Source organism: Emydura macquarii, unplaced genomic scaffold (assembly GCF_026122565.2).
Source record: "Emydura macquarii macquarii isolate MOO-44397 ecotype Brisbane River unplaced genomic scaffold, CSIRO-AGI_Emac_v2 contig_1230, whole genome shotgun sequence".
In the NCBI taxonomy this organism is placed as follows: Eukaryota; Metazoa; Chordata; order Testudines; family Chelidae; genus Emydura; species Emydura macquarii.
In genome coordinates, this window is record NW_027131367.1 from 12,404,757 (window position 1) to 12,424,786 (window position 20,030).

Below are 20,030 nucleotides of genomic sequence, written 5' to 3' on the forward strand. Positions count from 1 at the left end.
CAAAGCCCCCTGCCCATCAGTGAGACTCATTGGCCTGTTAAAAGGGAGAAACTGTGTTGTTTCTAATGAGTTCTCTGCTCATTTCCCTTGGCTGGTTTAACAATCTTGACAGGATGTGAATCGGCAAACCGTGGAGTTAAGCTGGGGATAAATCTTCCACCTCTGATTCTCCATCTGTTTTCTGACGGGTGCGGACTTGCATTTGGGCTGCAAAAAAAAATAAAGGGCCCCCACCAATTTCCTTTTAAAGGCGCGTGCTCTGAATGATGTCTCTCTCCCGTCACAGTGCTGGGCACTCTCTGCCAGGGATCCAGGAGCCATTTATCATAATAATGGATTCTGTGTACATTCATCATTCTCCATCCTCTCAGGAAGTCATTGATCTTCCCGTTTTGTGTCCAGTAATGAAAGTATTGATCAGGGAAGGTTGGTGGCAGTTTATAAACGGAGTTGACACTGTAGTCCATCTGCAGGCTGAGAGGATGGGGGGAACCTCTTGCCTGAACTTCACTGATTAGAAAGTCACACGGGGAACGCTGCATGTTCTTTGAGCTGAGCTGCCTGAGTGCAACACATGAGCACCGAAAGGAACCCAGGATGGTGCATGGCTGCATCCCATAGATCAACAAGTCAGACTTCTAAGGATCTGGGGTTTCCAGTTCATAAATGTAAGGAATCTTAAAGCAGAATGCTGGTCTAATAATAATATAACAGTGGCTACCCCTCAGGATATCCAAACTATAGAGGGCCTCAACTCTGTTTAAAGGAAGCAGGGTGGCATTGACACAGGAACAGCGTTAATGGGCTTTGTGGAACCCTAATGCTAAATATCCTGGCCTCCAGATGTTTCTTTTTTTTTAAATTTTGTAATAATTATAATACGTAACTATTGCATAGTGGTTTTCATTCACAGATCTCAAAGTGCTCTTTGCAGGGGTTAGTATTATCCCCATCTTACAGATGAGGAAACTGAGACAGAGAGAGATGATTTAACTTGCCTGAAGTTACCCAGCAGACCATTGGCAGAGTCTAAAATAGATCCCATGTCTCCTGAGTAGTCCCAGTCTGGTGCCCTACACATTAGATCTCACTGACTCCCAATTTAAAAAAATAAATCAGTGTGATTGCAACCGTAACTCCTTTGAAAGGGGTAATGCATAAATCTTCCTACTAGATAATACACTGACTTTTTAACTCTTTGTTCCCATAAGTTTCTTGAACTAGGTACAAAGAGTGCATTAAAGCAACTGCATGTGCAGTCATCAGAAGAGGCAGGAGTTGGGGCTTCTTCCACTAGTGCGGTTACATGTCATGGAAACTGAATGGAGAAGAGGTGGAGGAATTACTAGGAATATCAGACTTTCAGCCCTAACCTTCTGTTTACATTTTAAAGACTCATTTCAACACAAAGGGTTAGAAACTGATATTTAAAAACTGAGAGAACTTGGATTAGCAGCTCTGTCTAAAGGGTTAACTATTTTTCCCCCTCAAAGTTACCTAGTGAATATCCCTAACTATGTGGCCATCTTAAAAATACCTCAAGGCACTAGTTCTCATTGAGGACAATTGACAAAAAACAAATTGCAAGTTTCTAGAATAATGGCCTGACTTTTTCCAGAGGAGAAGAGCACCTGCAGTTTCCCTTTACTAAATGACTTTTAAAAAAAAAAAAAAAAGACTTTCTGAGAGAAGGACCTCATTTTTCAAACTTTGCCAAAAGAAAAAATAACCTCCTGTGGCTACAGACCCTGTGTGAAATGTCAGCTTTTTTAAAGGAAGTTAGAAAAGAGGGAGATCAAGATCAGGTTTGTAATGAAAAGCTGGTTACAGTGTTAACTGGGGTGGAGGGTCACTTTTGTGGCTCTGTAATAATGATATAATCTCAGCATCAATACCTCAGGCATAGCATCAAGATACCACATCCCCCCACTTTCTTCCAGTCCCCTCCCTTCTGTTCCCCCATATATACCCTGAGAGAGTCTGACATTCCCTGAAAGCTGTCACCTCAGCTCTGAGAGGTACCATACTGGAAGATCTTGAAGGGTTTGTAAACTTGAGTAGGGGATGCTGATGCTGTAATGATAATATAGAGACCATAATTTGATTTCTTTTTGCAGAACAGGTGCCTGGCTGCCTCCAAACAGTAGGTCATTAATCAAGTGAGCCCAAAACCTAGAAGATTCCTTTTGAAGGAGAAAAGATAAACAATGTACAGCATTTAGCATCCAAATACCACAGTGATGGGTGTGGTACAATTACCTAAATATACAGCAGAGATTCTAAATTACACAGCCTTGTATAAGCATTAATCCTCTCTCCTGCAAGCTAACCAGTGGTGCTATCCTCCTTTACAGATAGCATATGTGACCTAGCGAGGTAAAGTGATTTGCCTAGGCCACAGGGGGATTTAGCATCCCCTGGGATTTGAACTCAAGAGTTCATGATTCCCAGTCCTGTGCACAGACTTGTCAAAATATAACGTTCTTCTCAAGCTCTGCTCCTTTAATGCTTGCTGCTTTCTTTTTTTCCCTGCAAAAGTGAAACAGTTGCATGCTTGTCCATGGCATGCTTACCTTGGAACTAAAATCTATTTAGATTCACTTGGCGTTGTTTAGACTAAAGCATTCGGCTCCATTTCTTCGAAGTTAGGTCAGTGTAATTTGGCATCTCTTTATCCTTATTGATTTCAGTTCACCACAGCAGAGCTCCTTGTGTGTGCCCCTTTAAGATTTTTTTTGCCCATAAAACTAGCTTTGTTGCAGAGATTTTTCTATTTCTTCTTCCTCCTTCCAGCTGAGCTCAGGACGGGTAAAACCTAGTTTTAATGAAGGGCTTTGTGGGCAGAGGAGAATATGTGAAACTTTGATAAAACTCAGATTTAACATCATGAAAAGAGCTGCAGCTAGGGTGCCCAGATAGCAAGTGTGAAAAATCAGGACAGGGCTGGAGGGTAATAAGCACCCACGTAAGACAAAGCCCTGAATATTGGGACTGTCCCTATAAAATCGGGACCTCTGGTCACCATAGCTGCAGCTCTGAAGTTTCAAACCCCCACATGGTTGAAAGTAAACTCAGAGTTTATACACTCTGCAGGAGCCTTCCAAAGAAGCTTAGGTGCAGCCCTGTGGAACTCGGGAGGTCTGCATGACTCAAACCTCATGGCTAAGCTCTTGAGGAGTTCAGGAACTTTGTAGTTGCAAAGCTTCAAGTCTGTGCCAAGCTAAAGGACCACTCTGCAATGAACAGGCATTCAGAGCATTACTGTGGCTTCAGTTTTCTTTACATTACCCCTCAAGCTGTGTTGCATTCCAGAAATGTGGCTTCCGATGCATTGCAACTGCATCAGTCCCTTCTCACCTCTCACTTTTCAGTGAGATGATTTCAGATGCTATTTCCAGACAGGAATTGTGACACTGGTCACTAGTGAATAAGTTTATTTAAAGAGTGAGGGAGAATGAAGAGAAAACTTGGATGGGCTTGTGTGTTCCTACTTGGATAGGGCACCTTTTACCTTCAGCTTGCTGGCTCATGTCTGTCCCATGTCAGAGGGCCTTCACCAGCTGCTGTGTGGCTTATGTGAAAGAAGTTGGTCATGCTCAGTCCACTTTCTAGCAGGTCCATAGCACCAAAGCCATCCTCACAATTGTCACTAGTCTCCCTTGTAGACCGTCTTCGTGGAGAGGCCAGGGGTATAATGAGCCAGAGGTAAGCTTTGATTCTTTGGCAGGGCTTCATGAGGAAGTTTGCATTGCTTCCACCTGTGGTGTACATCTCCTGTGGGCAGAAGATTCCAGTCACCAGAGTAGCTAGCTTGGCAGTGCTCACCCACATGAACTATATCACTAAATAAATACATACATTGATGGAGAAAATAATAATATCCTCTGGCAAGGAGGTGATGTGAACAGCTGACTCCTCCTGTAGGAGCACAGTTCAAGGACCCTCCTGGCCCCAGCCCTCTTATTAATGCATTTTCTTTTCTTACAGTGGGGGTCAACTTGTTTTACTTCTGCATAATCATCTACCTCTATGGGGACCTGGCAATCTACGCAGCTGCTGTGCCGGTCTCGCTCATGCAGGTGACCTGGTGAGTGTGCTCATGGTGGCAGTTCTTTGTAAGCATAGGGATCTAATGCACTAACGATAGAGGATGGAACAGATCCTTTTGCCTTTGGGTGCTTCGCTATGGAGGACTAATGAATATTCAGTGGACCTGGTTTTGTCCTTGACTGCTGAAAGCTAGAGCGGGAGATGACTGAAGAATAGGTCATCGGTATTTACAGATGGGGAAGTGAGGTTGGATGCCTCCCTCTTTACTGGAGACATCTAAGCTGGCATTAACTGGCTGAAAAGTCACATGACCTGACTTAGATTCAACTTTGGTGTCAGACTTAAGTCCTGTTTACCCAGGTGGTTAATGCAGCACAGGCTGTAGCAGTCTGACCTGCGTTGACCCCACCAGATGTTTCCTTGTTGTTGAAGGACTATTCCCAGGCGTGATGCTTAATAAGTCCTTGACCTGTTGATTGAGATGGCCCACTAGGCTGCCAGTTGTGGGTCCGTTTGTGGTATGGATGGGTGTCCATTAGGAGTTAGACTGAAACCAACTTCTTCCTCATAAGCAACAATAACTATCAGAGGAGAATGAGGTTTGCTCAAGTTTGCTCTGGGCTCAGTTTGAAATAGTGTCTTAGAGGTGCGAGTCTCTCTATCCAACTATTAGTAACTTCAACCATCTTGTCCCAGCAGCTAAATTTTTAAATAATTGCAAGGAGCCCAAGAATCTATCTATGGTTACATAATTCTTAGTGTTTATATTTCCCGGGGCAAGATCAGGGGAAAGTCTCTTTGCATGTCTGTCTCCACCATGCCCCATTCTCTTTGACTGGAGGAGAGAGGAAGATGCTATTAATGTATTCAGAGGGACCTTAATTACTGTTTTGCTTTTGTTTCCCTCTTCTCCCTTCCCCTCTCCCCCATTCCCAGTAGCGTAACTGGCAATCACTCCTGCAGTGTTGGAGATGGTACAAAGTATAACGATACAGACAAGTGCTGGGGGCCAATCAGGCGGATTGATGCTTACAGACTCTATCTGGTGAGTGCACAGAACTAGATGACTGGTGTGGTCCCTATATCCTCTTTAAATGTTCATTTTGGTCTGAAATGGTGAACACAGGTTTCCATGACACAGATGAACAGCAAAGGTCTGGAATTCTGATTTCCACCCAGTCTGATTTGCTGAATGCTCCCACTGCAGGCTTGATAGCCTTGAGTACATTACAGTTTGGCTAACTACATTATGCTAAGCGAAATTTCATCTGCATTCTCTTTAGTGTACACTATTCTTCACTTTGTCCTGTAATGGGGGTTAAGAGCTTCAATAGCTTTGAAAGTAAAAACAGCCTGAATCTCAGAGCTGTTGGAACTCTAGCTGTGGATTTAAATAAAAACCAGAGTGGAAAGGAGATGGAGGAAGGATGCCTCAGATCATCAATGCAAGCAGGTAAATCCAGGGGCAGGAGGAAATGTAAGCAACACTTTCCATTACCATCCTAAAGGCAATGTGTGGCTGGATCACATGTTTGAGCATGCTTCACTGTTGCAATAATAACACTGGAACAGGAGCTAGGCCTCAGGAATATTAATAAATGTCACAGCCTAGTTAATTATTTAAAAGAAATATTATTGCTTTATTAAATTGCGTCTTGGCCTATTTCTTTGAAAGCTACATGATTGAGGATTTCCTTTCTGAATTTCAATAACTCTTTGACTGAACAGAAGAACCTAATCAGGAAAGGCAGAAATGCATTGATTACTGCCTGCGTCTCCCAGATATTACGCCTATAACTCATGAAGATAATTGTCATTAGTGCCTGAAAATTTGAGGAAAAAAACGTACTTGCAACTTTCATGAACTTTTTCCCCCCTGCTTATCTTTGTTTTGGGTTTGAAGGTTAGTTTATCCTATGGTGTCTGTGGCACTGGTTAACCCTTTCTCTATTGAGTAATCCAGGGAAAGGTTTCAGTGCTTTTCTCCACCTGCCTTCAGTGGAAACAAGGGTATGTGATGCTATGAGATATGGTTAGGTAATCAGTGGAGTTGCTCCAGAAATGGGATGAGCATACAGAAAATCTCCCAACTGTTAATGCAACCTCTGAGCTCATTTACATCTTCACTAACATCTCTAAATTTCCCACTAGATACGCATATGGGCAACATTGTTGTCTAAGAGGAGCAAATCAGGGCTCCTAATCCCAGCTCTTCAGTTCACTTGCTACTTGACCTTGAGCAAGTCACCTAACTTCTGTCTTAGCTTTACCCTCATTTTACAGAGGGGTAAATTATCTTAGCTCCCAAGAGTGTTGTGAGAATTAGTTGTCTATGAAGCACATTGAGATCCACTGCAAACATGTTGTTGTCTTCAAGGTAAGGAGAACTATTCCTAATATGGCACACTTCCAAAGAGAATTGAAAAATTAAACTGACTTTGGTGCTGGTGTTATAACTTGTAGGCAACAGCCGACCAATAGGTAGGTCTGTATTATATTTGTCCATGGAAAAAAGTGTTTCTCCTTCGTGTTGCAAAGTAGCAAATTTTATAGGGTATTATTAAATTATAGAAATGTGCATTTTAACAGCCAATGTCAATCAAATATTACTTTGTAAGGAGCTAAAAATGCTTCAGTACAGACCTCATGAAACACAGGATTTTCAACTCCCTTCTTAGCTTTGTTGGAATTTCACTTTGAAAAATTCCAAGGATGAAAGGATCACTTGTTTAAAACCACAACAATTCTCAATAAAGTAGCATAAACAGTCTGAAATTTGTGCTGTAGGAAAGTAGGCTTTGTGGCTAAACAGTAACGCAGAGTTGGGTAGACCAGATACTGAGTGATACGTTCACAGATGCAAATACTTCCACCAAATGAAAAAGGGCTGCAGTTCTTGTCTCTTGTTGCATTATTTCAAACTCTTTCCTAGTCACTTATTTTTCCATGGAGCAGGTTGTGGTGCAATGAAGCTTTTTCTTCTCAAAACATGGTGCTTTGAGATGACTGTTGCATGAAGTGTTTTTAATGCTTAACTGGAATATTGCTTGTTGTACAAAACATGACATCAGCAGTCGTGAAATATTTTATATTGAAGAGATCAAAATTTGGCAGAGAGGTTTCCTGATTCAGAATCCGTGTGTGTGTACGTGTGTGCCTACCACAACACTTTACATCCAGCACGGAATAACTCTCACCTTAAATTGTCAGGTTTGTGCACAGAAGTGGATTCTCTAGGACCAGCAGGGTAGCCAGAGCCTGGTCACGCAAAGGGGGAAATGAGCCATTTGGAAGTGGAGAAAGGGAATCAGACTCAAGAACATGAGCAAAACGGACCTTCTCCTACCCATCATGAGAAATGTCCTTAGGGGGCCAGGCACCCTTTTGTTCTTGAGTTTTAATTCTCCTTCTTGTGAATGGATTCTGAATCAGGCAGCTGAAACAAGGAGCCTTTTCTGCATACTAATTCCCAGTATGGGAAGGAAGAAAAAGGCAATGCAAGGACTTAGAAGGAATGGCTTCCTATCCTCCAAAGAAACCAGCACTGTTTTTGGGAGCATTAGGCTCTGTCTCCTGAGCTCGTCTCGTTTTCCCATCTTTCCTCACTGTTCCTAGTGGCTGAGCTCCAGGCTCATCTTTGAGGGTGCGTAAGAGCAGGTCAGTACAATTCAGCCAAGGTCATACCCTATCCAGCTCTGTTTCCTACCCTCAGTGAGAATGAATCCCCCACAGCTCCCACTTCTTTCTATATGTACGCAGCCAGCAAATTACTGACAAAGTTTGTACTTCCATTTGTTTTCAGGCCAAATGGTCAATTTAATGTTTTCTGTGGAATCCGTGGCAACCGCAGGCATCATACCAACTGGGCATTTTTCACCTCAATTGCCACCTGTCAGCAGGAGGTCAGTCCTGCCTCCTTCCCAAGGACTCTGTTTTTTCCCATCCCTTTTTTTCTCCTCTGCAGTAGTAATTGTTTCAAGCACTGAAACTCTAAGCTGGGGAAAAGCAAGAGAGAATGATTGACATAAAATCTGATTTCATGGTTTAATGTCCAAAAAAGTCCTCCAGAAATGGGCTCCGTTCCCTCTCTTTGGGCGTGGATGTTGAGCACCACGTACATAATAAGCCTATTTAGACTGATTACGTCCCTCTCTGGAGATTTGCCTGCCTGTGCAGCATTTTTATTACTGCTACAGAATCTAGCACACCTATATGGGGCTGCAAAGATTGCGTGTAGTCTGCTGGGCCCATGTTAACCTTCATCCCCCACAAACTGAGTGTTATCGCATTGGTCATAAATTATGTCTCAAAAAACGGTGGCTTGTGATATAAACAGGTCATGGAAAATGTTGGTTTTGCTCAGTCGTACTCCCTCCTTATTATCGCGTTACTTGATGTTTGCATTTGCTTCCTTCAGTGTGACCGTTGGGAAGCCCAGATGGGTTTGGAAGCTGGGCTTCTGAAAGCCGCAGCATTGGTGCACTGGGTGAATCGGCTAGCGAGGGAAGCGCAGGCTGCGTGGCCTGGTCACTCTGTGGATGGCAAACACTGATTGCAGTTAAAGCAAATTGATAATGTTTGCTCTTCCCTTCGAATCAGTTAATCACAACACAATTGGCAACCTCTTCAGCCAGAGTGACTTCTGGGTCATTTGGCTGTTTTATGCCCATTTTTAAGGGCAGCCTGGAGTGAGCTATAACTATAATCTAGTCTCTGCTGTTGTTGTATGTTTCATAGTGCAGTTAGCCTACAGATTTAGGGTCATCGAGCCCTGCTGCAATTCATTTTATAACGCTTCCCTCAAGGCCAGCCAAATATCTGCTGGATAGCCTGGGGGAAGGAACAGTGGACTTAAGATTTAACCCTCTCTGCATTGGACTTGCATCTATTTCTTGTTACACTCATGGTGAAATAATTTTGTTGCTAGAGCAAAGTCAACTGATTAATAGTCACGAAAGAAATAAGGGGTTAAATCACGGGAATCGACAGCCATCTGGAGAGTCTGACCTAAAATGCAGACATGACTGTGACAAATGTTGCCTCGGTTCTGCACTGGGGTGGACGGGAATGCTATAGCTTTCTCTCTTCCATCAGCCCTCCCTTCCTGGTAACGCAGGACTCCAGTGCCTTCCCATAACAGAAACTCCCGAAGGGGGAAAGGCCCTGCCACTGATAACCACTGCCAAGCCAAGCCAGGGAGTGTAAGGATATTGGGTATATCTGTTCTGTGGGAGGATGTCCTGGGTTTTTAGCTGATTGGGAGAGGTACATGGCATCCACTTCTACAGGTTCACAGATGCTGCAGTATCACAGGCAGCCCAGCGGGTGCGGGCCGAGTGAAGATGGGAGCGCAGATGGTTTAATGGAGATTATCCCAGTTGGAAACATGCTTGTGCAGTGAATAAAATGAGCGAGCTCGCAGGCACTTGCTATCTCTCTTCAGGAAGGGACAATGTCACCCCAGCCTGACCGTTCTGATTAGAATAATGAGCAGTTGGAGCTGGGCCTCTCTGAAACTGAGAGGGGCTGGTGCAGAAGGTTGGAGAGGCAATCCAGGGGCACGAAGAATGTCTTGTTAGATTCAGAAGTGAACCTGAAAGGGCTACAGTGAATTAATCCATTTTATGTAGATGCATTTTCCCCTTTTCTCCTTGTCTCAGCACAGATCCTTCCTGCTGGGGTTCTCTTTCATTGCAATCTGTAGGGCTATTTTTCTGTAGGGCTGTTCCCCCTTCTCTGCCTCTAGGGCTGCCCCCTTGCATTCCCCTCAGCTCTGACTGACCATGTCTCTTGGTGTGGGTACAAGGCTGCACCTGGGAATCCGTCTCTCTCATCTGAGCATAGAGGTGCCTTTGATTTCTCACTATAGGCCCATGTCTCTTAGTTTGTGTGCCCTCACTCACCCCACTGTAGGGTTGGACCCCTGCGCATACCCCTCTTCCTAGTGTGGCTTTCTGTGGGTTCTGCTGTGAAGAAGCAACATGCAGCCTCCCTGTTCAGAAGCTTTTAGTGCTGGGTGTCCTTCATCAAGTCAAAACGCTTCCACATGCAAGCATCTGAGTCAACAGCCTACCCTTCTCCCATGCTAATGCTAATTGGAATGGCTGTTACTACTGTTTAACCCCAGTGGCCCCTGTGCTGAATACAACCCTGGGCAGATGAAGCCTTTCCAGAGCGGTTTTCAAGACTGCAGCCCCAGCTGGCTCTCGAGCTTCCACTTAGCAAAAATCCTTTGGAGCCAAATGGATCTCAAATTGCCTTATGCATTTTATATAAAGGATCACTTCACAATGTGCTGGAGCTAAAGCACAGCCAGTTCTGGGATGGAACATGTCAGCTCTTCAGTAACACACAAAAATGCTACGCAAAAATTCAGAGCATGCAAAAAAAAAATGTGGAGTCCTCTGGAGGGGGAAGGGAGCAGGGGTGTCCTTCCTTGGTGGAGGTGTCCCGTGGACAGCTCTCACTAGCCTTATGATGTAAATGGTTAGTGGCAATGCTGTCCCAACATGAGCAGCTGATCTAACTCTGCTCCCCAAGCTCCTTGGTGCTGGGAACAGTCCTTGAGTTGAGAGGTGGTGCTTTGAATTGAATGCGTCTTCTGAGGAGAGACACGCGCTTGCTCGGAGTGTTCCCTTCTGCAGCTGAGGACACTTTCCCTGTGTTCTAGCACCCTGGCCGTCAGATCCAGTAATAAGTAGCTCATAGCTGCTGTTCGTTGGGTTTTTATTTTTGCAGGTCTCTGTATTAAGAGTGGTCTAGAGACCTTCAGAACCAGCAAGTGGGAAACTGGTGTCCGGGGGAGAGAGAATGGACTTCCTAAGTCATCAACTGGAAAGCAGCACTGCTGGCAAGTGGTATGAGTCCACTATTGGGTGTGCTAACCCTAATCCTGCAGAGAGGGATCACAAGGAAAACTGGGGGAAGTTTATTGTGTGATGTGAAGCCAACATGCCTGTTTGCTTATAAAAAATCACCTAGAACACTAATCGAGCAGTGTTCAGTAGTAACGTTCCAAACCACTGCAGCTTACAGCAGGGCAGCTGCAGCCATGTACAGCCACTGCTGTCGCATCCTGTGTTGTTTTTTCAGAAGGGCTGTGTCCTAGCAAGATTCTCTTGCCAAGGCTAGAGCATGTGGTTCCCAACTATAAACACTCCAGTGCTTTTTATTGCAAAACGAATGTGGAAATTAAAAACAAATAAATGATTGTCAGTGTAAAAGACTGGCATCTATTACTCAAGTGGGCAATTACGGAACTGGAAGCCAGAAAGAACCTACACTAGTGATCCAGAACACTGCAGCCTCTCAGTTCTTCTGGAATACTGTAGCGAAGTGGTTCTCAACCAGAGGTACGCATACCCATGGAGTATGCAGAGGTCTTTCAGGAGGTACATCAACTCCTCTAGATATTAGCCTAATTTTACAACAGGCTGCATAAAAAGCACTAGTTAAATCAGTACAAACTAGAATTTCATACAGACAGTGATGTGTTTATACTGCCTTATATACTATACGCTGAAGTGTAAGTACAATATTTATATTTCAATTGATTTATTTTATAATTAGGGTAAAAATGAGAAAGTCAGCAATTTTTCAGTAACAGTGCATCTTTACATTCTTGTCTGATTTTGTAAGCAAGTATTTTTTAAATGAGGTGAAACTTGGAGGCACGCAAGACAAATCAGACTCGTGAAAGGGGTACAGTAGTCTGGAAAAGCTGAAAGCCACTGCTGTAGTGTATGCATGTCTGGGAGAAACAGAGGGATTGAAGTTCTCCTTTTAAGTGCAACTAGCAGCACAACCATAACTTAGAGTTGCAATGGATGCCTCAATAACACAAAAGCCCAGTCTCAGGAGCTGATTTCTGGGTCTCCTTTCTGTCTCCATCTCATCAACTTTTTAAAGAGGTGAACCAAGTTTGCTCTGAAGCTGCTGCAAAAACTGGGAGCTGAGTTCTATCAAAATAAATGCTGTCTGGGTGTGGGGTAGGAAAGCAATTCTCAGCATTTTGTCGTGGAGCTAATAAGGTTGAAATCAGCACATGGCCTCATTAATACAGTATTTCTGGGCCATTGTGCCCTCGGTCTTGTTGTTCAGTTCAGTCTCTGTCGCAGTCTGCCTGCTCATCATGTGTCTTTGACAGATAACCTGACAGTTTTCACAAGGCTTTTTTTCCCTCAATGTTTCCCAACTCAGAAGGGAAAGGGAAAAAAAAGTAACTTTGGTTAATGACCAGCCTCTGTGAATGAGGCTTTGTTTATAATTGATTTGACCCATGCAGTGGCAGAAATCTGTGCAGTGTTTCACAAGCTCAATGTAAACTTGTCATGTCAGTGTCTCTAGCTATAAAGTTCAGCTTTTGGTGTTTGATATGTTAGCTTCCTTTGCAGCCTCCCTTCCCTTAGGACAAGAGGAATATCGCATGGAAGGTGAATGTACCCTGATACCAGGACTTTGGGAAGGAGACTGATCCTTTGGTACACAGTGGAAGAACTCCAAGAAACTGCAAGAACGTGGATTGAAGCGACTGGCTTTAAAGGATTAGCTTGTCTCTTTTTACAGAGAAATCGATAGTGCAGGGGACTGGAATGTGTTTTTTGCACAGAGCTGTCTGTTCGCTTCACAATGAGAAGTGGTTTTTCTTCTTAAATGAAGCCTGGATTACACTGTCACTCATCCCAGCACTCAGCTTTTCTGGAGCACTCCTAACAAAGGGCCTTAATAATTAGGCTTGTTCCCTCGGCCACCTCTAATCAGTCAGCAAGGGCTGTGCAGAGGGGGAAAGGCACCATGCTCTCTTACATATGGTTGCCTGATCCCTTTCTGGACATGTGCACTATGATCGCTGACCAAAGGCTATCCAAACCAAACCAGAAGTGGTCTGCCTGTTACGACTAGTGTGGGATGTCATTGGCTTTAGGCAGCTCAAACCACAGTGTAACTACCTGCCATCTGTCTGCTCCTGGCGTGCTTTGGACATTCAGACTGTCCCACTTGAGGTATTTTGCTTTTGGAGTCTCTGTTAGGAATCTAGGATTTGCCAGATGAGGACCATACTGCTCCAAGTCCAGTGTCCCGCCTCCAGGAGTGGCAGATCTGTCGGATGAAGGTGAATACTTTTGGTCCCAATAAAACCGCTGGCCAATTGTGCCATGTTGTGCTGTGGAAGAAGGGAGATTCCTTCCTGATCCCTTAGAGCAGTCGTTTTATATTCTGGAGCCTGAGAGATGATTACACCAATCATAACATCCATCATAATAAACGATGGCTTTAAGATTTGTCGGGGGTTTTGGCTAGTGAGCGGCTGAACTGCACGAGGGAAGTGAGGAAATGTGTCGGGGGCTCACCTTTCCTCCTCTCCCAGAGCTTCTCTTAACTCTGTGGAAATCTTGCACATGGAAAAACTCACCTGTTGCCTCCAAGGTTATGTCTATACTTCAGCTGAGGGAGCAACCTTCTTTTTGTTTCGCATTTGTGTAGTATCTAGCACAATGGGGCCGCGGTCCATGACTAAGTCTCTAGGAGCTACAGTCATATAAATAATTAAAGCTAGTGCAAGCATGCCTACCTGAGCTGCCGTCATACCTTAGTGTGCAGTGGAGATGTACCTCGTCAGAGCAGTCCCCAGCAGCAAGTCAGAGAGGGAGTGCAGCTTCTTTTCTAAATAAAGACCTAATTTGGAACAGAGCTTGTTCAGGCAGCGAGACACCAACCTAGACCCCCTTCTCTCTTGATCATTGAGACCGGTCTCTCCTGCACTGGGCAGGTGTCACGATCGTCTGTTCACTCCATAAATCAGGAAGGTTTCAAAGTGGCCTTTGACTCTTCCTAGGGCAGCCTGTTTCAAGAGACCCACTGATCTGGGTTTTTTCGGTATCGTTTTATGGAACGTAAGTTCTAAATGCTCTTGCTATCTTAAGGGTGTAGTTTCATATTGTTGTAGTGACAGCATCATAGGAAATGGAGCTGGAAGAGACCTGTTAGGTCAGCTAAGCAGTCTGCTGGGTGGGTCACTATATTTTCTAATACTTTTTCCACTGTTTTAAAAATAGAAATCACAGCTCTTAGTCGTGAACAAAACAGCGACCTTATTGGCCTGGCTATAACTATATACAAGCATTTCCATTGAGTAGGACAGTGACCTTGATAGCCATTTTCCTTCCTTCCCCAAAAGTTTCGTTAAGAAGTTACTAAAAAAGGGTTATTGGCCCCAGGGCAAACTTGCCATAGGATTGCAAGGCAGTGCTGCTCTGTGAGCGTTGCCATGAGAGGAGACTGTGAAAGAGGCTTTGAGCTGGGTGGCGTCTGTCTATTCACCTCTAGGGAGCGCTGTTCATGGAGGGGTTCTGAAGACGGTTGTGACTCCTGAGCCCCCTCTCTGCCCCAGTGTGGGGGATGGACTAGATAACCTCTTCCAGCCCTACATTTCTATGATCCTGTTGCTTTTGTTTGGGTGAAACATTTGATGTTATCTTGACCAAAGCTGTGATCTTTAGCCCAGACCAGCAGCTACTGATGACAAAACTCTAGGGGCTACCCTAAATACAGATAACCCAAGATTAGTCGGATTTGTCCTGTAGCAAATTGTGATGGGTATAATTTCTGCCCAGAAGTGTTATCTCTGACGTGATCCAGAGGGTTCATTGCACCAGTCCGTTCAGTGTGCCCTAGACTAGGAAGGAGAGGAGAGAGACTCAAAATGAGCAAATTCCCCAGGTAGCCTCTAGCGCTACTGCTTTACTTAACCCCTGCTTTTGTGCCGCACTCCTAATTACAATGCGTTAGTGTGCCTCCAGCCGACTGCTCTGACACACCAAACAGTGAACTTGGATGAAACTCCCTTATTGCCCGGAGAACTTCATTTCAGGGGCCAGAGTGTGTAACCCATACTGAGAATTTAGCGCAAGGGAGGAGAAGGAACGTAGGAAGCAAAGATTACAGCTCAGTGATGAATGCCACTAATGCCAGCAGATCCCCAGGGCTCTCACATCCCAGGGACCTCCTAACCCTGAAAAGTTCAAGGAGAGACATGCTTGTGGGTCTTCCATGCTGCGATCTGTTTCTCCCCACATTCACACTGTCTAACCTGAGGGGTTTCTAACTAAGTATAAATGTCGTGTTAGCTGCCAGTACTCCGCTATATACATGGATGTTAGCTAGTGTCTGTCTGGGGAGGGGTAATGAATATGCTCTCACACTTTATTAGCTGAAGCTCATTAATCTGTTTATATCACTGCTTGCTAATGTTGCAAAACATCCTCAAGGTTACTCGGTGTCCGGCAGGCTCCTGCTCTATTTCCTCTCCATTTTGAGGTCAGTTGGTGGAGGGCACAGCCAGGCCCAGCTCTGCAACTTCACTCTGCGGGACTGCCGTGTAGCACGCCCTTGACATTCCACTTTCAAGCGCTCTCCTACTGCCATCAGCTTTTTCTCTCCCCTCCCACTCTCTTCGGATGCAATTAGAAGATGCAGAGTAGAGGAGGTCAGGGGTCAAGGACGCGCTAAAGTGACTACAAGACACTGCAGATGACTGTACCATAAATACCTCATCGATGAAGAATTGGATGGCAGTCACCTCGGGAGATTACTGGTCTCCATCTTTCTCTTGCTTATGAAAAATGATTACAGAAGCACATTTACACCAGAGAATGCAAGCTTGCTGCTGGCTACGATCCTGGGTACGTGTGCCAGGCACTGCAATCTTTGCACAGGATGACTTTTCAAAAACACTTTGCCGTGTTTGGATTATTTGATTTAGGAGGGGAGGAAATTGAGTGGCAGTTTTTTTTGGGGGGGGAGGGAGGCATTAAGTGAATTTAGTGCTCACTGAAATGTGCTAGCCCTCTCTTTACCTGCATCAGAGCTACAGCTCAGACAGCACTCTGAAGCAAGCTTCACTGTGCTGCCCAACCAATGTGCTATGGCCTTGATGTTGAGGGGCTATATCTAGGGCCACAGTGGAGGTTCAGTCTCTCTGGTCCATTCAGTCCTTGGTCTTTCTGAGACCCCCAGTGAGGGCAAGACTTGTGATGGTGTTTTGTGGGATAGACACTTGTCCACTTGGAAATGGATGTGAACAAACACATGCATTTAACATAGGCCACTGAGCAGTCATTGGGCAGTAATGTCATCACTGGCTCATATTCCTGAAGACACTGGGGACTCCATCCTCCGTTGGTGTCGTAGGTGTAGCTCCCCTTCCTTCCGTGCAGCTATCCCGGTTTTCATCAACTGAAGTTCTGGCTCTAGAAGAATATCTGACCTCTGACCCAGCCACTTTGTGTAGATTCAGTACGTTGAAGGAGAATACCAGCTGTGAAGATTGCTCTTTGTACAGGCAATATGTTCCCCGTGAGTTATGACCGTAGAAACCCCCATGGTGTATCCTGAGAGCTGCATGTTAATTACCAGCAATGCTTTGGCAGCAGATGTCTGTGACAAAGTAGCTCTCCTGTTCTCGGGGGGATAGAAATAAGGCCAGTTATACTTTATCCATAAGTATTACTCATGCGGTGTCTAATGGAGGCAGCGTTGTTCCATGGAACTTCATTACTCCATGAGGGGAAAACAGAGGTTAAAAACCCACTCACCTCTCAGCCTCTTTGAGCAATCCCCGTTTCTGCTGCTGCTATCTTTTTAACCAATTTAAATGAGTCAATAATTACCTGACTACTGATAATTTACTGGTCCATACGCCAGCCGATAGGGGGCTCTGTATCTTCATCTTTCATATTTAAGCTTTTATAAAGGATCTGGAGGGAACCTTGTATGAACAATCAGTCTCTTTTTTCATATATTTTATATCTTACGATAAATGGTGACGGATGAAGCTTTACCGATGAAAGCTTGGAATGCAGCCCTAAGTGAAGTGCCATCTGGCCCTTTAGCTGGAGAGCGGAGATCACACAGAAGGGAGGAGTGTGTCCTCTGTCAGAGGGGGAGAGGTGGCAGAATGGAGGTTCGGAAGGAGGTCTGAGAGGCTCACTGCAAGGAAGTGAGCACCACAAAGCCTCTCTCCTTGAAATCTAACAGATTGGTCCTTATAAGCACTGCAGCCTGTGGTGTGACTGGCTGAGGCTGCAGGTGTGCGGGGATTAGGGTGGTGGCTGCCGCATTTGAGGTGGTGGCGCTGTTGTGGCAGTTACAGAGGCTGCAAATGGAGTGTTTAAGTCACCAGTGATTACATTTTAAGGTGGCTAGACACTCTCTGTTATTTTAGCCTCAGTGACTATGAACAGAAGCAGCATGTTGTCGGGAGCTGAAAACCTGGTAAGTTCTTTCAGGTAGAAGTGTGACTTACACCATTCTGACTGGCTCCAGAAGTGTCCTGATGCTTATCACGGGCCTGATCCAAAGCCCCCTGAAATCAGTTGAAATACTCCTCCTATAAACTTGGAATCAGACTGTAGGTCAGGGGATGAAATCACAAATTTCTGCCTCTGCCAGCAGAGCTAAATCTCAAATTCTGCTTCCCTCGTTGTTCTCTAAATGTAATCTGTAGGGAAGCACCTGATGCAAGCAGGGTCCAGAACAGGGCCTCTTACACAGTCCTCACACATTGGAGCACGGTTTCCTGTCTCCTTGTCGAGGGCCAGATGCCGCAGAGCTCATCAAGTGTTCTGCTAGGCCAGCTGCCTGGCGTAGGCTGTTCTCAGCCGTGGTGCATTTTGTCTCCATCGCTTCCAGCGTTCACCTAGGCTGCAGGAGTAGCTTGATGAACTCAGGGACATCTTGTCCAGCCAGAGCTGGCATCGGAATTACTGCGCATCTGACAGCAGCTATGAAGTGACTGCTTTTTCTGCTCTGTTCGAGGAGAGATTCTCCTTGCTTAGTGCTTCTAAAGAACCAATCTTACAGGGATGCTTTCCTCTCCCAGGTGTCGGCTCAGCTGGGCTTGCTTTCTGTTAATTTCCGCTCCACCGTGGGAATGTTCCATCCCCATAGCCTTGCAGTGTCTGCAAAGCATCCAGTTTTTAGCCTGCCGACTGAGGCAACACAGTTTACCAAAGAGAGTGATTCAGTTGATCTAAATCTCTAGTCCTTATGCTTATGAATGTCAGATTTCTCCATGGTTAGTGTTTATTTGTATCCCCCCTCCCCTTTCAGTGGGAAGAAAACTGCTGCCCGGGACTTGTGATGTGCAGTCACCAATGTCCGAGACACTGGGTTGAAATTACTGTATGAGAATAACCTTGCATGTGAGATGTCAGCACTTCTGCCACCAGCCAGAACCAGGAACCTCGAGGAAAGATTTGATTTGGGATTGGTGGTTGTTCTGAGTCAAGGTTCATAGGGCTGGGGTTATGAGGTTAGTTCTCATATTAAGCAAACATTGCTCGTAATTTGGGGATACTCCAGGCTCTGAATCAAAAAGGTACAGAACTTACTCAGTTTAGTATACTTCTCAGTAAATGCTAAACATTGTGGATGCTTTTTCTGCAGATTAGGTCTAGAAGGCAACTAAGCAAGTTCCAATGGCAGTTATGAATGAAACTTGTTTTCATCACTGTCCCTTGGCACATCTGTGCATGCACACTCACAGCACACATACGTTTACTTCTTGTAATGCTATCTAAAATACGTGAAGCAGCTAAGTCTGTGATGCTAATTCTAGTTCCTGCGACTTATTGCTTTATAAAAAGATACGAGAGAGCAGCCGAACCAACTCAATAAAACGTCGTCTGCTTATTGTGAATATCGAGGACTTGAGCAATGATAATATATTCGCCCTCCAGATCCAATAAAGAGCCTGTTTGGCCAACATAACCCTTTGACTCTGGCATAAAGCACCTTCTACACTGATTCAATTCTTGGTCAATATGTCTAATACCTGGAAACATTCTCTGGGACCATCTCAACTGATCATCACAAGTGGATGTTGACTGAGTACTATAGCCATCCTGTTTACATAACCACATTGGTACTGACCCTTACCGTCTTGTAAGCGTAACCTTATTCTGAGTTTGACTTTTACTGAAGATTGTTTCCAGTCAGAGAAAATTAGAACTGGCTTGTCTACTACTTATCTAGCATGCAAATTTCAATACAAAGACTGTACTTCTTTTTAAATTGCTGTTTGTGTTTCTAGCAATAACAGCAAATCCTAGTCTGGTCCCTGCAGCAAGAAGGCTCAGAGTCGGCAGGCTTGTCTTTCATTTTCAGATATTAAGAGCTGACACCTGGATTCCTATTTGTTTTGGGTTTTTTGGTAACCTCTGAAATCTCAGCAGTGTTATAGTCAGGGAAAAAAAATTGGGGGTGGTGGAGGAGAGGAGATATCCTAGCACTTCAAGAACAACCCAATTTCAAGATCGCTGGCCTGCTGCACACAGCTCACACCGGGTAGAGCATAATTCAGAGAGACAAGCTGTTGTCTTCTCTTCTGTCCTAGCAAGCTTCTAATTTTCTCTGACTGGAAACATAATCTTCAGTAAAAGCCACAAACACATTTCCATCTAGTTATGTACTGGGTCATGCTGGCTTCAACACAAACAGAAGTTTGCAAGAAAAAGAGGCTTTCAGTTTTTTGTGCATGACTTCCTGATGGCCACTGCAACAGGCCTGTGTATATATATTTTTAACTTTTATTAATGGAAGGGCTTGGAGGAGAGAGATTAGGGAATGACCCCCTCAGATAATTGAGCCAGTCCCCTACAAGAGTGTGGTAACGATTGTCATCTCCCTTCCACATAAGGGATGTAAGAGCTATTAGACACAGCACTTCATTTTAGCCAAAAGGCTGACATCTCTTTTTCCTTGTTCAGGTTCAAATGAACGAGCCTTTTGTATCCATTTGTTGTCTGTAGCTGTAAACCACCACTAATCTACTTCAGTTAAAGATTTGCCTGTTCCTTCTGCCTCAGGTTATTTTGCTGAAACTTAGTAGCCAAGGTGATGGAGGCCGTAGCTGTTTCTGAGGCAGAAAGCAGGGGAGTTGAACTGGAAAATGTAAGAAGAACTCTTCCTTGGTGTGTAAC

General features: G+C 44.7%; 1 protein-coding gene across 4 annotated transcripts in view; it reads left to right on the plus strand.

Moving 5' to 3' along the window:
• The window catches only part of TMEM104 (transmembrane protein 104), a 61,390-nt gene that overhangs the window by 13,927 nt on the left and 27,433 nt on the right, over window positions 1–20,030 (plus strand). For 3 of the 4 annotated variants that reach the window (XM_067547504.1, XM_067547507.1, XM_067547505.1), the window contains exons 7-8: window positions 3,988–4,087; window positions 4,987–5,095. In XM_067547504.1, coding sequence (XP_067403605.1) covers window positions 3,988–4,087; window positions 4,987–5,095 — 209 coding nt within the window. The remainder of the gene's footprint in view (window positions 1–3,987; window positions 4,088–4,986; window positions 5,096–20,030) is intronic. The other variant, XM_067547508.1, reaches the window with a different exon arrangement.